The 26,246-nt window shown below is 56.2% G+C and overlaps 1 protein-coding gene across 1 annotated transcript; it reads right to left on the bottom strand.

The window, feature by feature from the left end:
* Window positions 1-132: 132 nt before the first annotated feature.
* Window positions 133-22,489, bottom strand: LOC129082625 (leukocyte-associated immunoglobulin-like receptor 1). The gene is made up of 9 exons (XM_054588360.1): window positions 22,403-22,489; window positions 7,532-7,567; window positions 5,901-6,233; window positions 2,397-2,477; window positions 1,981-2,091; window positions 1,844-1,886; window positions 1,701-1,738; window positions 1,441-1,493; window positions 133-883 (listed from the first exon to the last, which is right to left on the bottom strand). The coding sequence occupies exons 1-9, from the start codon at window positions 22,434-22,436 to the stop codon at window positions 737-739; spliced, it is 876 nt and encodes a 291-aa protein (XP_054444335.1). The 5' UTR covers window positions 22,437-22,489; the 3' UTR covers window positions 133-736.
* Between the last annotated feature and the right edge of the window lie 3,757 nt (window positions 22,490-26,246).

Raw genomic sequence — 26,246 nt, 5'->3', positions numbered from 1 at the left:
ACAAAGCAAAACAAAACGAAACAGAGAAAAGACGGAAGGTGCTCTGGAGGATTTCAACCAGGATTCAACATGCTAGTATTTCATAGAACCAAAACAGCAAGTGCATTTTTAAAGGAGCTGGCTGAGTTGCGGTTGAAATTTTAAATATATTCCTTTAATATAGGATAACATTTTTTTAATGCGAGGCTTGTAACAGGCATGCAGGTTTCTCCTTTTTGCTATTAAAAAATAATGCAAAGTTAATGCGAACAGACCCTTGCGCCCCCTAGCAGTTCTCAGGGTGAAGGCTCATTTTAACCTGATGGGACAGCTGGTTTGACCACCTCATCTGGGTCCCTGGCAACTGCTGGGCAACAGTAGCTGGGTCCCTGGAAACTGCTGGACAACATTAGCTGGGTCCCTGGAAACTGCTGGAAAGAGCTGGGTCTCTAGAAACTGCTAGACAACACTTGCTGGGCCTCTGGAAACAGTCAGCTGCCAGTAGATAGCTCTGTGGACACAAGTGTTCCAAGGGAGCTCCTCCGAACTGGTTGATGGGAGGAGGGGTTACCCGGTTAGCTAACCTCCTACATGGTGAGTAGGGGTCTTGGACTCCAGGTCTTGCCTCCAGAACAATTGCCAAGATGACTTTCAAGACAGGGATATTTTCATAGGGAAATCCTACAAGTGGCTGTTACTGGCCTTTCCAAGAGTCACTTCCCGTGTCTCTGGGAACAAAGGCCGGGCGGTCCTGAAGTCAGCGTCTGGGGAGGGCTGCATACATGCTGGAGTCGCCTGTGGGCTCCATGGTCGGTGGGGATGCGTCTTGAGCGGCTCTCCGTGTGAGGGCCCACTGGTCCAGCTGGGCATACGTCACCTCCTGGGGGTCTCCTGCAGCAGGGCTCTGAGGGACAGACCCAGGCTGTCACTGTGGCCGAGGCTGAGGAGGGGGGCTGCACGGAGGGAAGACTGGGCAGCCCGCTCCCCCGCGGCCCCTGTGATCCCACCCCCCGCATCTCCATTGTGTAGTCGCCTTCCACACTCGATCACGGCTGGTCTGCGTGACAATAGAATATGGCAGAAGAGAGGGCCTGACACCTCCAAGGAGGGGCCCCCAAAGCCATTGTGGCTTCTGCCCGGCCACTCTGGGACCCAGCCCTGGGGAGGCCGGCTGCCATGCATGGAGCAGCCCGCGTGCCTGCAGAGGAGCTGAGGCCTCCCGCCCGCGGCCCTGCAGGGCGGGGGCTCCCTGCAAGGGGACCGTGCGGCCCGGTCACGCCTTCAGACGGATGCAGCCCTGCTCAACCAGGCAGCAGCCTCGGGAGAGCCCGTGAGCCAGCACCACCCAGCGGATCCAACCTGCTCGCAAGTCCTGACCGGGGACGCCGGGCTCATCTCGTGAAGCGGCTGAAGTGGGGGTGCTCTGTTACCCGGACCCTGGTGGCTAGTGCAAGGACTCACTGGGCTGTGCGTGTCTCTGTTCTTCTCAGGAACTGTATCCGCTGCCGCCACATCTGGAAGGGAGACAAGAGCGGTCCGTTCTTTGGGGCGGACCTTGGAAGGCAAATGTGCCTGAAAGCTCCCAGGTGCAGATTTCATGCTCCATGTGATCTAGAACAATCTCTCATGTTCCCACATACCCTCCCACCTCAGTGCTTCCAGAATGGCACTGAACGCCCATATTCCTTCTCCCCACAGGCCCCCTCTCCTTCTCCCTTTACCTGCTGTGCTCTCTATGACGTCAGCAGTCGGGCTGCGCCTGAGGAGAAGGAACAGGTGAGCAGGTGGGGCACCTGGAGGCAGAGAACTGGGACGGGGGCATCGTCATTGGGTGAGTGGGTGGGGTCGCGGGGTCGGGCCTCACCTCTCCTGGGGCGCGGGCTCCTTGCCCTTGCTCCCGGGGGGTCCTGCGGACAGTCAGCGGCGTGAATTAGGGGGGAGGCTGTCTTCCCAGCACCCACATGCCACCCCGCAGAACCCCTCCCTGACCCTGAGACCTACCGCGTTTTTTCTGACGCTGCTGATGTACTAGAAGGAGGACCAGGAAGAGGAGGCAAAGGGCAAAGGCTACAGAGATCCCGACAAGAATGTAAATATGCTCTGTCGACAAGCCTAGGGGAGCAGGGAAGAGAGAGGCAAAGTATCAGCAGCGTGCATTTACTGAGCACCTACTGCATGCCATGTACATGCCGGGTGCTTGTCATGGTCACACCCACATATAACAATCTGTCACGTGCATCATAGCCTGCCACATGGGGATCATTATCCCCACTTTCCAAAACCGGGGTCCTGAGCGCTCTTGTCCTCCGCACACAGGAGGATGACAGAGCTGGCATATGACCAAGACCGAAGCCCATTCTTGTCCCCTCCCCCAAGAGGCAGCCCCCAGTCCATGGTCCTCTGTCCCCATCACTCACTGCTCTTGTTACTGTCCTGGGAATTTGTCCGTGTGTCTCCTAGGAGTGAGGAATCAGGAGGACGTGCGTCACAGGCTGGAGCTGGGCAGAGGAGGCTCTGAACCTCCCCGCCCCCCACCCAGAATGGCCTCCTTCACTCTGGGACCCTCACCTGCTCCCTCCAGACCTGCTCTGCCCGTGGAACGTCCTGTGAGGTTGGAAATACCCTACCTAAGTCCTGTCCCAATTGGTAACCAGTGATTACCTTATCCCTTGGTATTGAAGTTAATAAATGTAAGAGGCAGACCCTCAGCTGCACTAGCCGCATGTCAGGGGCTCGGTGGCCACACTGGCTAACGACGTGCTCACTGGATGGCGCAGGTATCCCGCGTCCCTTCCCGCAAGAGGCTGCCTGCACGGCGCTGCCTGCCTCCCCGATGACACCGGCAGGAATGGGAGTGCTGACCTCCTTCTGGGTCCCCGCCGCGAAGGCAGGACGCCCCATCTCTAGTTTCCTGTTTCTCACAACAGCGCTGATGGGTTGGGCCGGCCTTTCTGGGAGGAATGAGGCCAAGCCCCTTGTCCTCGAACTCCTCGTCTTGTTGCCTGAAGCCCTGCAGTGAGCGGGCCAGTGGATGCAGCACCTGCCAACGGCTGGGCTTCGCGCATGCGCCGTAAGGCCACCAGGTTGGTCACCATGGTCCTCCTTTGCGCATGCGCACCACCTCTGCGGTTCCTGGAGGTCCGGCCAAGGTCCAGGGCTTTGTCCCTACACAGGAATCGCGTCCCTTGTTGCCTCTTCTGGAACCGCGCCCCTGCCCCTGTCGGAGGCTGAGTCCTCGCTGTCCCTTAAAGCAGGAAGCGTCACCTCCCAGAGGGTCCTTCCCCCAGCACCTGGGACGTCCACGGTCCAGGACCCCGCCGGCTCTTCCACACGTCGCTGCTCGTGCTCCCCGTCTGACATTTACCTCCATTTAGAACGATATGCATGTGCAGTGTATGTGCAATACATGTAATCTGCATAGGGTAGTTATAGATGTATACTACATTTCATGATTAGAATATAATTAGAATAAATATATTAAAAATTGTGTGATTTCTCTTCTATATGTGTAAGTCACGTCATATAAATATTTTTAAAATATAATTTAAAAGTACTTATATGCATGTTGTATATATCCATTATTCCAATTACACATGTTGTTGTATCATGCATGGTATATATTTATGTTGAAATCTACTTATATTAATTTTAGTAACACGTGAAATACTGTATAATATCTATATTCATTAGTGATGATATTAACGTATTTATTATATTAACCACGTATACATTTAATGTATAATCTAAATGTAGGCACTCACAAAACTTATAGATCTGAAGCTTTACACTGTAAATTACTGATTTATATTTGCACGTATAGACATGGTTACATCTTGTTACTCATTCTGATTAATCCTCCCCGTGAGAACTGGGAGGCCAATGACCCTTTCCACTCATCCCCCGTGGGCAGCAAGCCCGCCGCAGGGGGGCGTCTGCTGCAGCCCAGGAGACAAGGAAATATTTGCTCCACACTAGTAAGAGCCTGTCCCGCAGTTCCTGTGCCCGGGACGGACTGCCGCGCCCTGCCCTGGGTAATGCCCTCTGCGTCCCCGCACGGCGCTGTGCTCAGCCTTCTCCCAGAGCGGCCTCTCTGCCTCTAGGTGACTTCATCGTTGTTCAGATACAATCGCCAAGAGGTCCCTTCTCTCCTGGGGTCGCAGTTTGGAAACTGAGCTCAGTCCCTCTGTCCCTCTGGCCCCCTGTCCCTCTGTCTTGCACGGTAGCAGGACCTTGCCCACAAGGGGGCGGTGCAGAGCTGTGAACAAACCCCGGAGCCTGGTTCCGGCCTCCCTGGGCGGCTTCTGCCTCTCCTTGAGCTTGTGTCTTTGGGCAAGAACCCTGAGCTTTGTTTCTGCAGGTTTAGAAAAGCGGGGCTCTCAGAGGTCACACACGCACCCGCCTCAGTGGCCCTTGTGGGCAGGACATGCTTTCACGGAGCCGGGCACCGGTTCGTCCATCCTGCCCGTGAAGTTGTCCCCGTCGTGAGCCTTGGTGCCGCCCTTGTGAGTGACAGGGCCTTGCTGTGGCTTTTCTAAATATTGAATTTATTGGGGTGAATTTGGTTAATAACACCATACAAGTTTCAAGGGTCCACGTCAATAAAACATCGCCCGCCCACTGCATTGTGCGCCTGTCGCCCAAAGGAAAGTCTCTCTCTGTTCCCGTCCATCCCACTTTGCCTTCGTCCACCTCCCACATTCCCCCTTCCCCTCTGGCTGTCTCCTCGCAGTTACTTGTGTGTACGTGTCAAGTATATATGTATATATGTGTGTCTGTACATGTATGCATATAGATTGGATTATAGACATCTCTACTTTTTCAGGAATCCTTTCACCTTTGGCACCCAGCCTCCAAGCCCCTCTCTTCTAACAGCTGTCGGTCTGTTCTGTGTCATACGCTTCTGTTTCTATGTTGTTAAATTCCTTTGTTCATTAGATTCCACCTATAGGTGAGATCATACGGTATTTGTCTTGCTCTGACTCTCTAGCACAGGGCAGAAGGCTCCGCCCCAGGGACCGATCCCCAGCACAGAGCCCCCGAGACCCCTCCAGGCTGCGGTCACTACTCACCATCGGAGGGGGGGTTCGTGCGAGTGACGGTGGTGGAGCCGTCGACTCCGGGGGCTCCCGCGAGCAGGGCAGGGGAAGGGCTGCTGCTGGGGGGGTCTGCCTGGGGCTGCCCGCCTGGCCTGGCCCCTCCCACCGTGAGTCCCTTTGTCCCCCTCTCAGTCCCAGATGACACCCCCCATTCCTGAGAGATGGGGGCAGGAGGCAGGAGAGCCCCCCCACTCTATCCTGCTGAGGGGAAGTGGTCTCTCTTCTCACTTCCCACCTCCATGACCTTGACCTCGACCTCACGGGTCAGCACCGAGCTGCTCCTCCGTGGCCCCGGGAGGACATGGAGGGGGGACCGAGTGTCCCCAGTGGACCCTGAGTCTAGGACATCTGAGGGCTGAACACTCAGGAGAAGGACACCTCATCCCCCAAATCCCTCAAAGCAACATCCCGCCCTGGTCACGGCCCCCTGGGCCACGGGACTTTCCAAAAGGATCAATCGCACATAAGGGACACATGACGGGGGCCCCACCGAGTCTCGCCCAGTAAAAAGGGCAGGAAAACACCATCCTGAGGGCAGAGACACATGTCTCCTTGAAGGGGGCGTCCCCGCCTGACCTCTGGAAGTCAACTCCCCACCCAGCCCTGCAGGGACAGCTCCTTGTCCCCAACAATGCTGGACTCAGCGTCAAGGACATCATGGTGTCAGGGTGGGTCCAGGGCTCCAGGGCCCTGAGCTGGGTGTGAAGGTCAAAGGGCACGAGGGCAAAGGGTCAGGGGAGCCTCAGGGTTGGGGGTCAGCAGGAGGGCAGGGAGCCTGGGACACAGGACACAGGTCAGGACAGGGGGCAGGGGCCAGGAGCAAACCTGAAGGTGGAGTGGAGACGTCCTCATCGGTCACCTGCAGTTCCAGGGGGTCACTGTGCGCAGACCACTGCGATGAATTGGTCACTTTGTGATACAGGCAGTGATAAGTCCCAGCCGTGTCTTCATTCACTGCAGGGATGCGGAATCTGGCCTCTGTCCCCTGTGAGCCATGTGGAGAAGAGATTTCCTGATCCCAATAAGCAGACAGATTCTCCTTTTCCACCAGACGGAACAGGTCAGCCCCAGCTGGGCCCCGGCACACGATGGTCACAGGCTGTCCCCGGCGGATCACAGGCCCCGGCTCGGCCCCGATGGAGGGTGCGGGCGGGGCCCCTGGGAGGAAGCAGAGCTGGTCTCAGGGTCCCTCAGGAGGAAGGCACCGCGCCTCCCAGTCCCCCATTTTCAGCGTTCACTTCCCCGCTTTTAGCAAACTTGCAGGGCTGTGCGACCATCCCCCCAACCCCACGGAGCACCTCCCACCGTCCTGGCCCAAACACCACCCCCACGGCCACTCCTGGAGACCGTGAATCCTCCTCACTGCAGCCCGGTCCCCCTGGCACGGGACCCCGGGTCTTGGTGACATGTTGGGCTTTTCTCAGGGTGACATGGGAGGGGTCAGCACAGGCTGTGGCCTCAAGCACATGTCCCTGCCCACGGCCACTTTCTAGGGGACAGCGATGCTGGGAAGGAGGCAGAGGGTCAGGATGAGGGTGTTCTCGTGGGGACAGGGAAGCAGGCATCTGAGACGTGGGAATGACCTGGGCAGGGTCTGAAGGGCAGCTGGGTGAGGCTGTGAGGAGCCAACAGGGGCCTGGGAGATCCCCTGGAGGTGCGGGGGTGTGGAGGTCCAGAGTAGGCCTGGTCACATGACCCCAATGCCCGGGGATTCCTCCTCACTCAGGGCAAGTCCTCTGAGCAGCACTCGTCTCTGTTCCCACTGCATGTCTACCTTCCTTGCAGCCTATTCTCCCTCCCTTATTATTGAGGCTCCGGAAAACCCTATGTCTGACCCTCAGCCGAGGCGGGAGGAGGAGAGGGCACCCCCGTCACAGGGTCCCCGCAGAGGCAGGCGCGGGCCGAGGCTCCCCACCCTCTCAGTCGGTCGCTCCCTCGCTCATTCTTTCCGCCACATCCTGGTTCCCCTCCATCTGTCCACACCCCACAAACGCGAAACACACACACAAGGACCTGCCCCTTGTCTGGAGCGGTCGCGGGAGCCCAGAGGCTGAGGAAGGGGCTGTGCACACCCACGGCCACACACGGTGACACCCGCCCGGGTGAGTGTGGGAGACTCGGGCCGACGAGGGACCGCGGACCTCATCCGGGGGTCAGCGGGGAGAGGCACTGGGCGGAGACGCACAGCCGAGGGTGAACGAGCCCCGCCCAGCGAGCAGGGAGCCCTCCTGGAAGGATTTGGGGTGCAGCGGAACAACGGTGTGTGTGGGAGTGGAAGAAGGGGGGTCCCCGCAGGTCAGGGAGTCAGACAGCGGGAGAACAGGCCCATCCAGACAGAGGGAGGGGCCCCGGCCGGGCTGATCGTCCGCCGTCAGAGGACTGACTCTGCAGAAAGTCAACGCTTTGCCAGGAAACACAACGTAGACGGAAAACTAAATCAAAAGAGGCAGACTCACCGTCCCCGAGGTGGACGGCCGGGGCCAGGCAGAGCACTGGAAGAGAAGCCGCCGTGAGTAAACGCCCCAGCCCGGCTTCCTCCGGGGCTGCAGTCCGGGCCCTGATTCGGGGGGGTCACCCCCACGAGGGTCCAGCGCCCTCCTCAGCCGCACCTGTGAGCACAGCCCTTCTTCTTGCAACTAAGCCCCAACCCCCTCTCCCAAAAGGTACTCAGTCGGAACTGGTCCCCATACCCTGGTGCCCGCTTCTAGGGCTCAACCTTCCTTCCTCAGACTTGGGTCAGGGCCGGAGCTGAGGGCCAGACCCCTGCAAGGGACCGTGAGTCTCCGAGGCTGGTGTCAGGTCTCAGCAGGGACGCAGACACCTCCCCAAGCTTCAGCCCACTCTCTCCTGGAGGCTGTCCCCCCAGGCCAAGGCTCACCGAGGCCCAGGAAACGGGCGGGGGGAGGCGCCATGGCCAGCCCTGCAGCGCACACGGTCCTGGAGCTGGACAGGTCGGACGGAGCCTGCAGCAGGCGCGGTGGACAGGAAGTGCCGGCCAGAGGCAGTCCGGGTTGCCACCTGAACGTCCTTGCGCAAAGGGGAAGAACCCCTGCGGAGAGTCCTGAGCACAGCGAGCGAAGAGTGTGTTTGAGGAACCAACAGGGGCGGGTGCTGCACCTAGAGCAGGAGGTGGGGCGCCCCGCCCCGGGGCTGAGCAAACCACAGCAGGGCTTCTGCTCTCTAACAATAAATTAATAAAATCTTGAAAAAAACCAAAATCCTCCTGACAATGTCACCCGGCTGGGACACACTCGGCTCTGTGTTGTGGACAGAGAGGTCTGGCCCATGTCTCGGGCTGGCGTGGGGGTGGGCATGGCGACGGCTGTGGTCGGGGGTCTCATCCTTGGCATCCGTGTGACCCTGGCGGTCCCCTCCCCAAGGAAAAGCCCTAAGCGGGGTCTCACTGGCTGCAGCCCCTCAGAGAGCGTCACCGCTTGTGCGGGCTCCACGGAAGCCCCCCTCCAACACAGAGGGTCCGGTGCAGAGCCTGCCGCCCGCATCGCTCCAAGGGCCAGTCATGCATGAGCAGGTAGACCACTCGGGCGGGCGTCACAGAGAGCGTATCCAAAGGTCAGAGGCCGCAGGGCACGCGGACACACCGAGAAATGAAGCGAGGACCCAGAGGATGACCAAAGCAGGAAACAGAGTCAACCTGGACTCTTGGGCAGAAACGTAGCCCATAGCAACAGGCGGCCTTGGGTAAGGACAAGCACGTAGAGGGAGAGAGAGATGTGCACAGAGGGTGTGTGTGAAGGTTCTATTTCATCTTCTGATGTGAGGAGCCCGTGGTGCGTGACAAAGGCAGGACACGAGTTTATGTGCATATAAACTGTCTGGCTGCTTTTTGTACTTTGTTGAGTTCAGGGTCATGTACGGTTGGCGTCATGCAGCAGCATTCCCTCCTCCCTTATTCAGGTGTGGTGTGTCTTCATGGAGACCTGGCCATCTTTTGGTGTCCGGACAGACACGGCCTTGGCACCCGAGGCTGAACCACTCTCAGCTCTGACTGCACTTGGAGAGCGAAGACACTGCGAGGAAACAGACCCAGGTGGCCCGTCACCCCCGTCTCCTCCGACTATCTCGTTGTACTTATGAGGAAGCACCGTTATCGATGCCACTGGGAGGCAGTTTGAGAAGTTGCTGTTGATGTCTTTTCTCTCTAGATAACAGGGCACTTTTGCTTTCTATGTTGTGCACAGGAGCTTTAACGTTACACCCCATCCATGCCAGCTTGGACTTTCATCATAGCAAGAGGAGCACAGGTAACTGCCAGAGGCCGCGTCTTCCTTGGTGCTTTTAGACCGATGCCATTAACACGTGCTTGGAGTGGAACGCTGAGGTCTTGCTCGAGGAGAGGAGCAGGTGTCCTGTCGTACTCTTCCCAGAGCCCTCCCTGCTGGAAACGAGACTCCCCGCACAGCCGGGGGAGCCGCGGAGGTTCGGAGGTTCGGAGGTTCGGAGGTTCGTTTCCTCCTAAGTCAGCCGAAATGATGTCACTGTGGGGCCCATCCGTCGGATCCCAGAGCACTCTCTAGGGATTTCTCTCCTTAGAAGCTTCAGGCTTAGCTTCCTGCTGCCTCAGGGACCCCTGAGGTTAAAGACCATCTATGCTTTTAGGTCAGCAAGTAGGGCTAGGACTTCTACTTTGGGAATCTCTCCTCTGTCCCTGTATGGCTTTTCGTTGGTTTGTTCTGCACATTTTCCCCCATGGATGGAACCGATGAACAAGGTGATGAGGAACTACCTAGACAGTTAGGGAATCCTTCCCAACAACACATTCTGCCCCATGGGCAACCTCATCCATCGCAAGCCTATCGTTTCTGTATCTACTGAGAATGAAAACCAAAGTGAGATCATTGAACGTGTAGCTCATCCTTCCAACCCCTGAATTATTTTTTATTAAAGGACTTTTTCTTATTGAAAATGATCTGAGAGCCCACCGTTACGCGGCAGTCGTGGGACAGGTTTCTGGAAGGGGGAGTCCCCTTTTCTCCCCTCGCGTTTGAGGTCCGCCCCGAGCTGCAACCTTCCTCTTCCCAGCGTCTGTCGTCTCTGTGAGGAGTCCTGAGGCTGAGTTCCACGGCAATTCTTCATAGAATAAAGCAGCATTTAGAGTTGAGGCTGTTGTGAGGTGAGCTTCAACCTCCACCGCAGGTGCCAGGTCCTTCCGTTGCTGCGGAGCTGTCTGTCGGCTCTTCCCTTGCCTCGTGGCCAGCGCTGCCTTTCTATGCACATAATCACGGAGGGGGCTTTGTAATCACACTCCACCCGGTGACCCGCCGCCGCCGGAGACGTCTGCGCTGCCGTCGGTGTGGCAGGAGGGAAAGATGCCGGCCCTGTGGCCTCGCCTTCCTGCTCATGGGCCGAGCGCCAGCGGAGGAGCCCCATGGGCCCACCTTCTCTCCTAGAACCTCCTGCCCCGAGTGTGAAGACAAGAGCCGTGGGAGGCCCTCTTCTGTGAACTGGGGAGGGAAGGGCCAGCTGCTGGACTGTGTGCGATCTTCAAAAGGATGCCGAGATGCAGAACATGGTGAGCCTTTGTAAGGCGGAAAGGACACGCCTTGTTGAGAGCAGGTGTGTGGTTTCCATGCGGTGCTTCCTGAGAGTCACTGTGTACGGAGAAAAGGGACATTCTCCTTGCTCCTTTCCCGCCCCGGCCCTGGGAATAAGCTGTAGAGTCCTAGCACCCCCTGGTAGCAACCGCCCCCGCCTCCCCTTCCTTGGGCAGACCGCGAGCTGCCACCAGCGCACCCGCCCCCATCTCTCTAACAACGCCGCCGCCGGGGGCCTCCCTGCCCTCAGCTCCCCATGCCGCCTCCTGCCTGACCCGTCACCTCCCCGCCCCGCCAGCCCCCCAGACGGGTGGGCACTTGGCAGAGGCCCTCCGCACACGCGGGGCCCTCATCCGCGGCAGATCGCGGCTCCGTGACAGGCAGGTCCCTGGGAGTGGCTCACACGTGGGAGCACTTCGTCCTCACAGCACAGCACCTCCTGTGGGTCTCGGGGCCCTCTCTCTGTGTCCCCGCCTCCCTGTCCCCGGCCACAGCGGCCACGGTGGGGCTTGTTCGAAATGAAAGAGCACCTTCTGCTCTTCTTATCGGCAGAACGAGGCCTTCTTCCAATGACAGGTGACTTTGCTGAGGCACCATCTAAAAGGGGTGACTCCCAGGTAGAATCCCAGACCCTTGGCAGCTGTTCCGTGGGACTGAGTCCCGCTGGGAAACACCGCCAAGGTCATTGTCTTTTGTTTTCTTTTTCAATTGTTGTACTTTTGTGAATATTTTTGATACATCTTTTTTGATTAGAGAAAATTGAAAAGGAAGCTGAAAGAAACCCAAAGTGTCTGACCTAAAGGGAGCCAGACAGAGCAGGGCAGGATGTGGGGACAGGCGGACGCGGCCAGAGGAAGGGCATTGGCAAGGGATGTGATGGGCCTTCAATGCAGCCGGTCGGAGGTTCAGCTGGAGAGTAAAGTCATCAGTTGGTTTGTCTAAATTCACCTGCAGGACAGAACAGGGCGAAGGGGGCCCATGTAGCAATTGCGGAGGGGAGAGCTGATGGAGCCCAGATGGGGGCACAGCGTCTGGCCACGATATGGGTCCATGTAAGGAACATGGGCGGGCCATACGGGGAATCCTGGGTGGCTGTGTTATCTGGTCCTTGACCAGCAGCCTTCACTGAGAAAACAGGAGGGCACTGAGGAGGAGGCAGGGGTGAGCAGGTGAGGACCAGGGGTCCAGTGTTGCATCTGTTGGGTCTCAGGAGTCTAGAAATCAGCACTGCTATCCCATGGGTGTTGGCAGATAGACAGGTAGATAATATATACATAGATGATAGATTACCATATAGATATAGGTGATAGATGGATAGACATAGAAGTAGATGACATGAAGATTGGTAGATCATTAGATGACAGGTTGATGGATAAATAAATGATAGGTAGGTAGATATATATCTATGTAGATATATATAGACATACATAGATCCTTGGATATATAGATACTTATATAGATACACGGTTACATAGATAAATACAGAGTTTGAGAATTCCATAGATACGTACATAGATCAATGGTTACATAGACAGACACATAGATACTTAGATACATAGATAGTAACAGAGATACATAAATACTTAGACACATAGTATTTATGTGTCTAAATACTTAATAGTATTTAGTTACTATTAACTAAATATTACTTAACTATTTAGTTAAGTAAATGTAACTAAATTTACTGATTTAGTTACATTAGTACATTTAACTGATTTTACCAAACAGTTAATTAGTAATTAACTAATTAACTTAGTTAATTAAGCAATTAACTAATTAATTAACTTGGTTCATTTAAATACATAAATTGTATTTAAATACATAGGTACTTAGATACATAGGTAAATACCTAGACAGTAGTGAGAGAAGCTTATTGGCTTGGTTTCTCGTCCTCACAGACCGATAGTCCCCAACAACCCATTTATGCAAACACTTTGGTTTCCCACATGCAAAAGGCGAACCATAAAACCTCTTGAGACCTTCATGTTATTCCTGGGGGTGCACAGAGAGGAGCGTGGCACCCTGGAGGGACACTCAGTCTGCCCTCCGTCATGCTCTCCAGGGCAGGTGGCACCCTCCTCGGGCACGGTGCCCCGCTGTGTCCTGTGACCATGAGCTGTGCTCTGTGCTTTGCAAATACCTGCCACCCAGGTGGCCCTGTTATTAATAAACGGAAAGCCCCGAAGCCCACAGAAGCAAATGCGCTAATGAATCAGTTAATCAGTTATATTGTCCACATGTTGGTGGACGGGGCTTCTTGGAAGGTTGAGTTTGCAAAGAACCAGGTGGATCTGAGGGCTAGATTGCCAACTGGAGGCTGAGGGCATCTTTGGGTCCCTTTATGGCACAGGTCACAGGTATTGTGTGTAGACCAAGTGGGCTCCCAACCTCTGTCCCTCACAACATGGAGTCATGTGATCATGACGTCACAGGGGAAGAGCCGGCCCCACGGGGAGGAACGTGGGAGAATCAGGACCGAGAGGGAAAGGCCTGGGCCTTCTCAGGGTCACAGCCCAGGGACTGGCTGCTGGGACGCAGCTCCAGGCAGCCTCCCAGGCAGAGCTGGGGCCATCCGTAGGGACTCCCTCATTGTCCCGGGTCAGCCAGGTGAGGTCTGATGGAGATTGAGGCGGTGTCTGCAATGCCAGCTGTCATGTCCTCCTGGACAATGCGGAGCTCGGCCTCTCCAGGGACACAGCCCTGCGGCTCTCCCCAGACCTCGAGCTCACGCCCAGGGGAGACCCGGTCCTGTGGTCACTGCTGTTCAAGGAGAGGAGCGCCAGGCTCTCCGCCTGGGCCTCCCCTCCGGGCTCCAAGGCCCGTGGGCGTGACGATCCTCGGCCTCAGCCCCACCTGCCCAGTTCTCCATGTTCCCGAGCCCCAGTGGCCCAGCACCTCTGAGAAACAGAAGGTTCAGACTCTGGGCTCTGCCCTGGGAACGAACCCAGGACGTGACCCCGTGGATTGAGAGGGGTGTGGCCACAGGAGACGGTGTCCCCGACGTGCTTCCGGGAACCCCGGTCTGTGGTCAGAGCCACTCCCTCAGAGAGCATCTCTCTTTCTAGGTCAGACAGCTGGCCCGGGTTCCCCGGGAAACACGCCCTGTGCTGAGACCCGCCCCTGCGCGAGGACAAGCAGAGCGGCTGTGCAGTGTCCCGTCCTGCCCACCAAGCAGTCGCCTGTGTTAACATGGTTCACTCCAGCTGCAAAGCCGGTGAGAGGGAGCAGGAGGGGACGGGACCGACGAAGCAAACGTCTGAGAGGGGGCACTGGTCGTGGCCGTGCCAGGGACCTGGTGGTGGCGCACAGAGCACACACTCGGGTCCCCTCTTCACCTGGGCGTCCATGCCTCCTCCCCTCGGGCGGGGGAGCTCCTGGTTGCCTGCCCTTGGCACCCCGGACTCACACCAGCCGCCCTGCGGGTCTCAGGCCTTTGGACTTGCACGGAGTTAAAGCACCAGCTCTCCTGGGCCTCTGTGTGCAGACCGCAGCGGGTGGGACTCGCAGCTTCAACAACCTGTGCGCCTATTCCTGCGCTGAACCTCCCCCTTAGACACCTATGTCTCCAGGTAACCTGTGGGGTCTTTTTACCTGGGGAACCCAGACTAACACACTAACAGATGAAAAGAGGTCGGAGAGACGGAGAGAGAAGTTCACCCCAGGGAAACAAAGGTAGAAATAGAGAATTGGAGAGCAAATCCCTGGAGAAATTAACCCTGGAGAGAAAGAGCGCATTAAAGATCAGTGCAATGTGACAGCGAGTAGGAAGGCTGGACACCCACCCTCTCTGGGCCACGACAGAAACCTCCTGAAGGAGGTTAGCCTGTCCTGAGGCCAGAGCTAGCTGACCTTGGGCAAGTTCGTGAGTATTTCAGTGCCTAGCTTTTAAAACACAAAGCAAAACAAAACGAAACAGAGAAAAGACGGAAGGTGCTCTGGAGGATTTCAACCAGGATTCAACATGCTAGTATTTCATAGAACCAAAACAGCAAGTGCATTTTTAAAGGAGCTGGCTGAGTTGCGGTTGAAATTTTAAATATATTCCTTTAATATAGGATAACATTTTTTTAATGCGAGGCTTGTAACAGGCATGCAGGTTTCTCCTTTTTGCTATTAAAAAATAATGCAAAGTTAATGCGAACAGACCCTTGCGCCCCCTAGCAGTTCTCAGGGTGAAGGCTCATTTTAACCTGATGGGACAGCTGGTTTGACCACCTCATCTGGGTCCCTGGCAACTGCTGGGCAACAGTAGCTGGGTCCCTGGAAACTGCTGGACAACATTAGCTGGGTCCCTGGAAACTGCTGGAAAGAGCTGGGTCTCTAGAAACTGCTAGACAACACTTGCTGGGCCTCTGGAAACAGTCAGCTGCCAGTAGATAGCTCTGTGGACACAAGTGTTCCAAGGGAGCTCCTCAGAACTGGTTGATGGGAGGAGGGGTTACCCGGTTAGCTAACCTCCTACATGGTGAGTAGGGGTCTTGGACTCCAGGTCTTGCCTCCAGAACAATTGCCAAGATGACTTTCAAGACAGGGATATTTTCATAGGGAAATCCTACAAGTGGCTGTTACTGGCCTTTCCAAGAGTCACTTCCCGTGTCTCTGGGAACAAAGGCCGGGCGGTCCTGAAGTCAGCGTCTGGGGAGGGCTGCATACATGCTGGAGTCGCCTGTGGGCTCCATGGTCGGTGGGGATGCGTCTTGAGCGGCTCTCCGTGTGAGGGCCCACTGGTCCAGCTGGGCATACGTCACCTCCTGGGGGTCTCCTGCAGCAGGGCTCTGAGGGACAGACCCAGGCTGTCAGTGTGGCCGAGGCTGAGGAGGGGGGCTGCACGGAGGGAAGACTGGGCAGCCCGCTCCCCCGCGGCCCCTGTGATCCCACCCCCCGCATCTCCATTGTGTAGTCGCCTTCCACACTCGATCACGGCTGGATGCGTGACAATAGAATATGGCAGAAGAGAGGGCCTGACACCTCCAAGGAGGGGCCCCCAAAGCCATTCTGGCTTCTGCCCGGCCACTCTGGGACCCAGCCCTGGGGAGGCCGGCTGCCATGCATGGAGCAGCCCGCGTGCCTGCAGAGGAGCTGAGGCCTCCCGCCCGCGGCCCTGCAGGGCGGGGGCTCCCTGCCAGGGGACCGTGCGGCCCGGTCACGCCTTCAGACGGATGCAGCCCTGCTCAACCAGGCAGCAGCCTCGGGAGAGCCCGTGAGCCAGCACCACCCAGCGGATCCAACCTGCTCGCAAGTCCTGACCGGGGACGCCGGGCTCATCTCGTGAAGCGGCTGAAGTGGGGGTGCTCTGTTACCCGGACCCTGGTGGCTAGTGCAAGGACTCACTGGGCTGTGCGTGTCTCTGTTCTTCTCAGGAACTGTATCCGCTGCCGCCACATCTGGAAGGGAGACAAGAGCGGTCCGTTCTTTGGGGCGGACCTTGGAAGGCAAATGTGCCTGAAAGCTCCCAGGTGCAGATTTCATGCTCCATGTGATCTAGAACAATCTCTCATGTTCCCACATACCCTCCCACCTCAGTGCTTCCAGAATGGCACTGAACGCCCATATTCCTTCTCCCCCACAGGTCCCCTCTCCTTCTCCCTTTACCTGCTGTGCTCTCTATGACGTCAGCAGTCGGGCTGCGCCTGAGGAGAAGGAACAGGTGAGCAGGTGGGGCACCTGGAGGCAGAGAACTGGGACGGGGGCATCGTCATTGGGTGAGTGGGTGGGGTCGCGGGGTCGGGCCTCACCTCTCCTGGGGCGCGGGCTCCTTGCCCTTGCTCCCGGGGGGTCCTGCGGACAGTCAGCGGCGTGAATTAGGGGGGAGGCTGTCTTCCCAGCACCCACATGCCACCCCGCAGAACCCCTCCCTGACCCTGAGACCTACCGCGTTTTTTCTGACGCTGCTGATGTACTAGAAGGAGGACCAGGAAGAGGAGGCAAAGGGCAAAGGCTACAGAGATCCCGACAAGAATGTAAATATGCTCTGTCGACAAGCCTAGGGGAGCAGGGAAGAGAGAGGCAAAGGATCAGCAGCGTGCATTTACTGAGCACCTACTGCATGCCATGTACATGCCGGGTGCTTGTCATGGTCACACCCACATATAACAATCTGTCACGTGCATCATAGCCTGCCACATGGGGATCATTATCCCCACTTTCCAAAACCGGGGTCCTGAGCGCTCTTGTCCTCCGCACACAGGAGGATGACAGAGCTGGCGTATGACCAAGACCGAAGCCCATTCTTGTCCTCTCCCCTAAGAGGCAGCCCCCAGTCCATGGTCCTCTGTCCCCATCACTCACTGCTCTTGTTACTGTCCTGGGAATTTGTCCGTGTGTCTCCTAGGAGTGAGGAATCAGGAGGACGTGCGTCACAGGCTGGAGCTGGGCAGAGGAGGCTCTGAACCTCCCCGCCCCCCACCCAGAATGGCCTCCTTCACTCTGGGACCCTCACCTGCTCCCTCCAGACCTGCTCTGCCCGTGGAACTTCCTGTGAGGTTGGAAATACCCTACATAAGTCCTGTCCCAATTGGTAACCAGTGATTACCTTATCCCTTGGTATTGAAGTTAATAAATGTAAGAGGCAGACCCTCAGCTGCACTAGCCGCATGTCAGGGGCTCGGTGGCCACACTGGCTAACGACGTGCTCACTGGATGGCGCAGGTATCCCGCGTCCCTTCCCGCAAGAGGCTGCCTGCACGGCGCTGCCTGCCTCCCGATGACACCGGCAGGAATGGGAGTGCTGACCTCCTTCTGGGTCCCCGCCGCGAAGGCAGGACGCCCCATCTCTAGTTTCCTGTTTCTCACAACAGCGCTGATGGGTTGGGCCGGCCTTTCTGGGAGGAATGAGGCCAAGCCCCTTGTCCTCGATGTCCTCCTCGTGTTGCCTGAAGCCCTGCAGTGAGCGGGCCAGTGGATGCAGCCCCTGCCAACGGCTGGGCTTCGCGCATGCGCCGTAAGGCCACCAGGTTCGTCACTCTGGTCCTCCTTTGCGCATGCGCACCACCTCTGCGGTTCCTGGAGGTCCGGCCAAGGTCCAGGGCTTTGTCCCTACACAGGAATCGCGTCCCTTGTTGCCTCTTCTGGAACCGCGCCCCTGCCCCTGTCGGAGGCTGAGTCCTCGCTGTCCCTTAAAGCAGGAAGCGTCACCTCCCAGAGGGTCCTTCCCCCCAGCACCTGGGACGTCCACGGTCCAGGACCCCGCCGGCTCTTCCACACGTCGCTGCTCGTGCTCCCCGTCTGACATTTACCTCCATTTAGAACGATATGCATGTGCAGTGTATGTGCAATACATGTAATCTGCATAGGGTAGTTATAGATGTATACTACATTTCATGATTAGAATATAATTAGAATAAATATATTAAAAATTGTGTGATTTCTCTTCTATATGTGTAAGTCACGTCATATAAATATTTTTAAAATATAATTGAAAAGTACCTATATGCATGTTGTATATATCCATTATTCCAATTACACATGTTGTTGTATCATGCATGGTATATATTTATGTTGAAATCTACTTATATTAATTTTAGTAACACGTGAAATACTGTATAATATCTATATTCATTAGTGATGATATTAACGTATTTATTATATTAACCACGTATACATTTAATGTATAATCTAAATGTAGGCACTCACAAAACTTATAGATCTGAAGCTTCACACTGTAAATTACTGACCTGTATTTGCACATACAGACTTGCTTGCATGCTCTTGTTCATTCTAATCAATCCTCCCCGTGAGAACTGGGAGGCCAGGGACCCTTTCCACTCATCCCCCGTGGGCAGCAAGCCCGCCGCAGGGGGGCGTCTGCTGCAGCCCAGGAGACAAGGAAATATTTGCTCCACACTAGTAAGAGCCTGTCCCGCAGTTCCTGTGCCCGGGACGGACTGCCGCGCCCTGCCCTGGGTAATGCCCTCTGCGTCCCCGCACGGCGCTGTGCTCAGCCTTCTCCCAGAGCGGCCTCTCTGCCTCTAGGTGACTTCATCGTTGTTCAGATACAATCGCCATGAGGTCCCTTCTCTCCTGGGGTCGCAGTTTGGAAACTGAGCTCAGTCCCTCTGTCCCCCTGGCCCCCTGTCCCTCTGTCTTGCACGGTAGCAGGAGCTTGCCCACAAGGGGGCGGTGCAGAGCTGTGAACAAACCCCGGAGCCTGGTTCCGGCCTCCCTGGGCGGCTTCTGCCTCTCCATGAGCTTGTGTCTTTGGGCAAGAACCCTGAGCTTTGTTTCTGCAGGTTTAGAAAAGCGGGGCTCTCAGAGGTCACACACGCACCCGCCTCAGTGGCCCTTGTGGGCAGGACATGCTTTCACGGAGCCGGGCACCGGTTCGTCCATCCTGCCCGTGAAGTTGTCCCCGTCGTGAGCCTTGGTGCCGCCCTTGTGAGTGACAGGGCCTTGCTGTGGCTTTTCTAAATATTGAATTTATTGGGGTGAATTGGGTTAATAACACCATACAAGTTTCAAGGGTCCACGTCAATAAAACATCGCCCGCCCACTGCATTGTGCGCCTGTCGCCCAAAGGGAAGTCTCTCTCTGTTCCCGTCCATCCCACTTTGCCTTCGTCCACCTCCCACATTCCCGCTTCCCCTCTGGCTGTCTCCTCGCAGTTACTTGTGTGTACGTGTCAAGTATATATGTATATATGTGTGTCTGTCCATGTATGCATATAGATTGGATTATAGACATCTATACTTTTTCAGGAATCCTTTCACCTTTGGCACCCAGCCTCCAAGCCCCTCTCTTCTAACAGCTGTCGGTCTGTTCTGTGTCATACGCTTCTGTTTCTATGTTGTTAAATTCCTTTGTTCATTAGATTCCACCTATAGGTGAGATCATACGGTATTTGTCTTGCTCTGACTCTCTAGCACAGGGCAGAAGGCTCAGCCCCAGGGACCGATCCCCAGCACAGAGCCCCCCAGACCCCTCCAGGCTGCGGTCACTACTCACCATCGGAGGGGGGGTTCGTGCGAGTGACGGTGGTGGAGCCGTCGACTCCGGGGGCTCCCGCGAGCAGGGCAGGGGAAGGGCTGCTGCTGGGGGGGGGGCTGCCTGGGGCTGCCCGCCTGGCCTGGCCCCTCCCACCGTGAGTCCCTTTGTCCCCCTCTCAGTCCCAGATGACACCCCCCATTCCTGAGAGATGGGGGCAGGAGGCAGGAGAGCCCCCTTCTCCATCCTCCTGATCACTCCCCTCACCTCCCACCTCCATGACCTTGATCTCATGACTCAGCACAGAGCTGTTCCTCTGTGGTCCTGGGAGGATGTGGACGGGGCTCGCATGTCCTTGACTGACCCTGAATCAAGGACATCTCGGGGATGAACAGACAGGGGAAGGACACCTCATCCCCCAAACCCCTCAAGACAACATCCTGCCCTGGTCATGGCCCCCTGGGCCACGTGATTTGCCCAAAAAGGTAAAACAATACAAGGGACACATTGCCTGGGGGACCACAGAGTCTGCCCAAGTAGAAAGAAAGTTTTAACACGATCCTGAGTGAAAGGACACATGTCCCTTTGAAGAGTGTCTGTCCCCACCTGGTCTCTGGAAGTCCACTCCCCACCCAGCCCTGCAAGGACAGCTCTGTCTGTGCCCACTGAGAGACCGGGACTCAGTGTCCAGGTTATCACGGTGTCCAGTTTGGACCAGGGCTACGGAACCCTGAGCCAGGTGTGAAAGCTGGTGGACATGTGTGCAGGGGGTCCAGGGAGCCGCCGGAATGGGGTCAGCAAGGCAGAGAGAGGACATAGCTGGGACAGGGTGCAAACCTGAGAGCGGAATGGAGACATCCTTACCTGTCACCTCCAGCACCAGGAACACACTGTGCTCAGACCAGCTGGATGTTTTGTGCGATACTGGCAGAAATAACTCCTGGTTGTGACCGCACTCACCGCAGGGATGCAGAATCTGGCCTCTGTCTCCTGTGAGCCATGTGGAGAAGAGATTTTCTGATCCCAATAAGCAGGTACATTCTCCTTTTCCACCAGACGGAACAGGTCAGCCCCAGCTGGGCCCCGGCACACGATGGTCACAGGCTGTCCCCGGCGGATCACAGGCCCCGGCTCGGCCCCGATGGAGGGTGCGGGCGGGGCCCCTGGGAGGGAGCAGAGCTGGTCTCAGGGTCCCTCAGGAGGAAGGCACCGCGCCTCCCAGTCCCCCATTTTCAGCGTTCACTTCCCCGCTTTTAGCAAACTTGCAGGGCTGTGCGACCATCCCCCCAACCCCACGGAGCACCTCCCACCGTCCTGGCCCAAACACCCCCCCCACGGCCACTCCTGGAGACCGTGAATCCTCCTCACTGCAGCCCGATCCCCCTGGCACGGGACCCCGGGTCTTGGTGACATGTTGGGCTTTTCTCAGGGTGACATGGGAGGGGTCAGCACAGGCTGTGGCCTCAAGCACATGTCCCTGCCCACGGCCGCTTTCTAGGGGACAGCGATGCTGGGAAGGAGGCAGAGGGTCAGGATGAGGGTGTTCTCGTGGGGACAGGGAAGCAGGCATCTGAGACGTGGGAATGACCTGGGCAGGGTCTGAAGGGCAGCTGGGTGAGGCTGTGAGGAGCCAACAGGGGCCTGGGAGATCCCCTGGAGGTGCGGGGGTGTGGAGGTCCAGAGTAGGCCTGGTCACATGACCCCAGTGCCCGGGGATTCCTCACTCAGGGCGAGTCCTCTGAGCAGCACTCGTCTCTGTTCCCACTGCATGTCTACCTTCCTTGCAGCCTATTCTCCCTCCCTTATTATTGAGGCTCCGGAAAACCCTATGTCTGACCCTCAGCTGAGGCGGGAGGAGGAGAGGGCACCCCCGTCACAGGGTCCCCGCAGAGGCAGGCGCGGGCCGAGGCTCCCCACCCTCTCAGTCGGTCGCTCCCTCGCTCATTCTTTCCGCCACATCCTGGTTCCCCTCCATCTGTCCACACCCCACAAACGTGACACACACACACAAGGACCTGCCCTCTCGTCTGGAGCGGTCGCGGGAGCCCAGAGGCTGAGGAAGGGGCTGTGCACACCCACGGCCACACACGGTGACACCCGCCCGGGTGAGTGTGGGAGACTCGGGCCGACGAGGGACCGCGGACCTCATCCGGGGGTCAGCGGGGAGAGGCACTGCGCTGAGACGAGGGTGAACGAGCCCCGCCCAGCGAGCAGGGAGCCCTCCTGGAAGGATTCGGGGTGCAGCGGGACAACGGTGTGTGTGGGAGTGGAAGAAGGGGGGTCCCCGCAGGTCAGGGAGTCAGACAGCGGGAGAACAGGCCCATCCAGACAGAGGGAGGGGCCCCGGCCGGGCTGAGCGTCCGCCGCCAGAGGACTGACTCTGCGGAAAGTCAAGGCTTTGCCAGGAATCACAACATAGACGGAAAACGAAATCAAAAGAGGCGGACTCACCGTCCCCGAGGTGGATGGCCGGGGCCAGGCAGAGCACTGGAAGAGAAGCCGCCGTGAGAAAACGCCCCAGCCCGGCTTCCTCCGGGGCTGCAGTCCGGGCCCTGATTCGGGGGGTCACCCCCGAGAGTGTCCAGCGCCCTCCTCAGCCGCACCTGTGAGCACAGCCCTTCTTCTTGCAACTAAGCCCCAACCCCCTCTCCCAAACAAGTGCTCGGTCTGAACCTGTCCGCATACCCAGGTACCCGGTTCCATGACTCAGCCTTCCATGGTCAGACGGGAGGGGTCCGACCCCTGGTGGGACCATGAGTCTCCTGGGCTGGCCTCAGGACTCCAAAGGGATGAAGACCCTTCCCCAAACTACCACCCCGCTGTCCCAGGAGGCTGTCCCTGCATTTCAAGACTCACCGAGGACCAGGAGAGGGTTGGGATGGGAACCCATGGCCAGCCCTGCAGCTCACTCTGTCCTGGCGTCGGAGGGTGGAGGACAGAGCCTGCAGCTGGCACAGTGGACGGGAAGTGTGGGTCAGGGGCCCGACTTGGTGTTGCTACATCAACGTCTTTGTACAAAGGGGAAGAGCTCTTCCCAGTCCTTTCCACGGTCTCACTTGTGAGACAGGAAGGGCCTTGGCTTTCAGAGCTGTTCCCTCCCCCCACACTCGGATGAGTCAGAGCCCCTCTCCAGATGACCCCCCGACGGTGGACCTCACTTTATTTATAGGACAAGGCGGAGCATGGATTTGTGCAACCAGCTGGCATAAATTTCAGTTCTAGTTCCACAAATGAACCATCTCTCTTGGGCAAAGCATTACACCACTTTACACCAACATGTCTTCATATATAAAATGGGAAGCCTGAGATCTCCCTCCACGTATGTAATGTTGTGCTACATGATAAAGCCCAGCAGGCATTCAGTGCATAAAATATATGCTGTTAACACAACTTCCCTTCCCATCTTCCCCACAGCAGCCCTGGAAACAGGATGGCAGTGTGTCCTGTCAGCAAAGACAAAACCGTAAAGGGATCAAACCCCCCAGAGAGAGACCATGGGAGCTGTTCCTTGTGGGGGGGGGGGGGTGCCCATGGGCCACCCAGCTGGGTGCTGGGAAAAAGGGCAGGACCAGAGGTGGGGAAGGTGTTTGTGCACCTCGCAGCGCCAATGGCAATTATATTACATATAAATGCAACAAATCAACATATTGTACACCTTAAACTTAGAGTGTTCCATGTCGATTATGTCTCAATTTTTTAAAAAAGATGAGTCTGCCTCAGAATCCTTGGACTATTCCTAAAATACTCCAGCAGGTGCCCTCCTGCTGGTCAGTCCCCCTCCTGGGACTGGGGTGGGGTCCCCACCCCCAAGGACAGACCTGGGTTCTCGAGCTGGATCCTGGTCCCGCCCGCAAGCTGCGGCCCAGGGTCTTGCCCTCAGACACAGAGTAGCTGCTCAGACCTCAGTGACCCCCATTTCTGAGTGTCCCCAGCCGGCTCAGCCACACGGGAGTGTGTGTCGTGGGGCCTCCAGGGCAGAGCCTGGTCCTGAATGCCCAGCGGTCTCTGCTTCTCGGTGTCTCCAGGGGACTCTGAGCAGAGCCCTCCCCACGTCTCCCAAATGCGCCCCTCCCTGCGCTTCACCCCTCCTGCCCGGAGAGCCCTGGTGTCCAGCGCGGACGGCAACCTAGGGTCTCAGGTCACTCACCCACTGTGTCCAGATCCTCAGGCCTTGATGGAACCTGGAAGGAAGAAGGTGTGACCGCTGATCCACCTTCGCCTGCAGCCCAGGCTCCTGGGGACCTTGGCAGCCTGGCCCGGCCTTGGGCAGGGGATGAGCTCAGCCTCCCGCGGGCTCCCACCTGCAGCCCTGGGCTGCGGGAGGCCGTGTCTCCAGGACAGGATCTTCCGCCACCGCCCTCCACTCTCTGCCTTCTCTGGACTCACTGAGACACCCAGGCGATGAAAGTGGGGTGCGAAAAGGCTTCTGCTGCGCCCCAAGCAGGAGCCACACCAAACCAGCAAGTGCACAGGATGTGGTGGCCTGGGCCCCACACCGCAGCGCGAACAGCAACCACAGACAACGAGGGGTTTTTTCCCCGCTGTGTGTAGGTCTCTGATCGTCCCCAGGCTGGGGCTGAGAAAGGCGCCCAGCTCCCCAAAGTTCTCTGTAGGAGACCAGGGCTGAACGAGGCAGCGCCGCCGCCCCCTGAGCACCCCACGGGAGCACAGCTCTGCCCGCAGCCTCGCCCCGCCAGCGGGCACAGCCTGCTCTTGCCAAGTGCCGGGCTCACGTCAAAGCTTACGTTTTTGTGCCTTTCCTTTCTTCCTTCCTTCCCTGCAAGGTCTTAGCATGGCATAGAGTATCCCCTTACCAGCAAGATATGTCAGTATGTTATTCTTGTGAAATAAAAACATGTACAGCACAGAATTCAAATGATTGTTCCAACTAGAATTCTGGCTCACTGCCACCTGTAAAGCCAGTGATTTCCCTCTGTGGAGGCCAGTGAGGTACTGGGTGTACCTTGAATTCCATTTAATAGCAACATATGATACTATTTCTTAAAGGTTTTATGTAAAATCCTATTTGTCCTTGGCCAAATAAGATTCTCTCTCTCCTGCCCTGGCTAGTGTGGCTCAGCTGATTGAGCACCGTCCTGTGAACAAAAGTGTCGCTGGTTCAATTCCCAATGAGGGCGCACGCCTGGCTTGCGGGCCCAGTTCCTAGTTGGGGGTGTGTGGGAGGCAACCACACATTGTTGTTTCTCTCCCTCTCTTTCTCCCTCCCTTCACCTTTCTCTAGAAATAAATAAATAAAATCTTTAAAAAAATTCTCTCCTACCCCCCCACCTTTCTCTTCTCTTATCATCTATCTAGTGTTCTGTCACGTATTAGTATCTCTCTCATCTGTCTGTGTCTATAAGTCATTTATCTACATCGCTCTATTAAACTTCATCGTCATGGTCGTTCATCTATCAGTTATCTGTCTTACATTTATGTCTAAAAATATCTATGTATCATTTAAGAATCATCTATGTATCACCCATTTCTACCTGTCTATATGTTTTTCTTTCTGTGTCTGTCTATCCATCCATTCATCCATCCCTCCATCTATTCTCTATCTGTCAACACTTTCTATCTGAACATCTATGTCTTTATCTATCCTCTTCGTCTCCCTCCCCGCCTTCTCCATCCCTGTATCCCTCCCCACTCTCTCATTTTCTCTCCCTTTCCCTCTCCTTTCCTCCCCCTTGCTGCTCCCTCTTCCTCCTCTCCCTCTCTAGACTTTCTTTTTCCGCAAGGCAGCCCTATAGCCCCAGGCCTTTGGATTAATACAATTTTCTGTGTCCCTAAGGCTCCACTCAGCGGTGTGCCGGGGGCCTGGCAGCTCAGATGGCCCCTGACACCTGCATGTGGGCACCTCTTTCCTATTCCACCTTCAGTGATACCATTTTGGTAGCTCAAAAATCAGCCTTGGCGTCAGTGTTCACACTACAGAAATTGGCAGAGGCCACAAATCAGGTATTTTTTTTCTGAAAGCCGGTTGTTCCACATTTACCCTCACGTTGCTGGTCAATAGCTAAAGGCTAAATTAGAGAAAATTACACAAGCGAAGAAACAAAACACAAAGAACACCCCTGTGAAATTAACATCTGACAGGAAAAACAGAACACCGATGAAAATAGAATCTGTGTCTGTGGTGTACCCCACCCCGCCCCACCTGGTACTTCTCTGGGTGCTTCCTCTAGACAACACCCAAAACACCTGTGCTCAAGTTTCCCTTGCTTTTTCTAAATATAGTGTTACCACCTACCTCTCTATGTGCAGGTACTTCTACCTCTAACTCATATCACCTTAAACTTGATCACAAAGTGTAGTTGTCAAACTGACTTTTGCAATCTCTTCAAATATAGAATGAGTATGTGCCCATGTTTTTTGTCATCGAATTTATTAGGCTGACATTGGTTAATAAAAGTACATAGGTTGCACGTGCACATTTCTATAATATATCATCTCTGTATTGCTGTATTCCCATCTGTTTGATCGCCTCTACGCTTCACAATCCCCTACCCCTTTCCTCTGGTAACCGCCATATTGTCGTTTGTGGCGACGAGTTTTTTTCATTTGTTTTCCTTTGGTGTTAATTTGTAGCTTTCAGTTTCATAGCCCACATATGAGTGAAATCATCCGGTGCCAATTTTTTAAAGTTCACTTTTATTTTTTCAATTATAGTTGACATTCAATATGTTCCTAGTTTTAA

The sequence above is a fragment of the Pteronotus mesoamericanus genome, unplaced genomic scaffold (genome assembly GCF_021234165.1).
Source record: "Pteronotus mesoamericanus isolate MK-2021 breed Mesoamerican mustached bat unplaced genomic scaffold, CSHL_Meso_final scaffold_128, whole genome shotgun sequence".
NCBI classification, from domain to species: Eukaryota; Metazoa; Chordata; class Mammalia; order Chiroptera; family Mormoopidae; genus Pteronotus; species Pteronotus mesoamericanus.
This window is presented reverse-complemented; position numbering and strand designations above follow the sequence as displayed.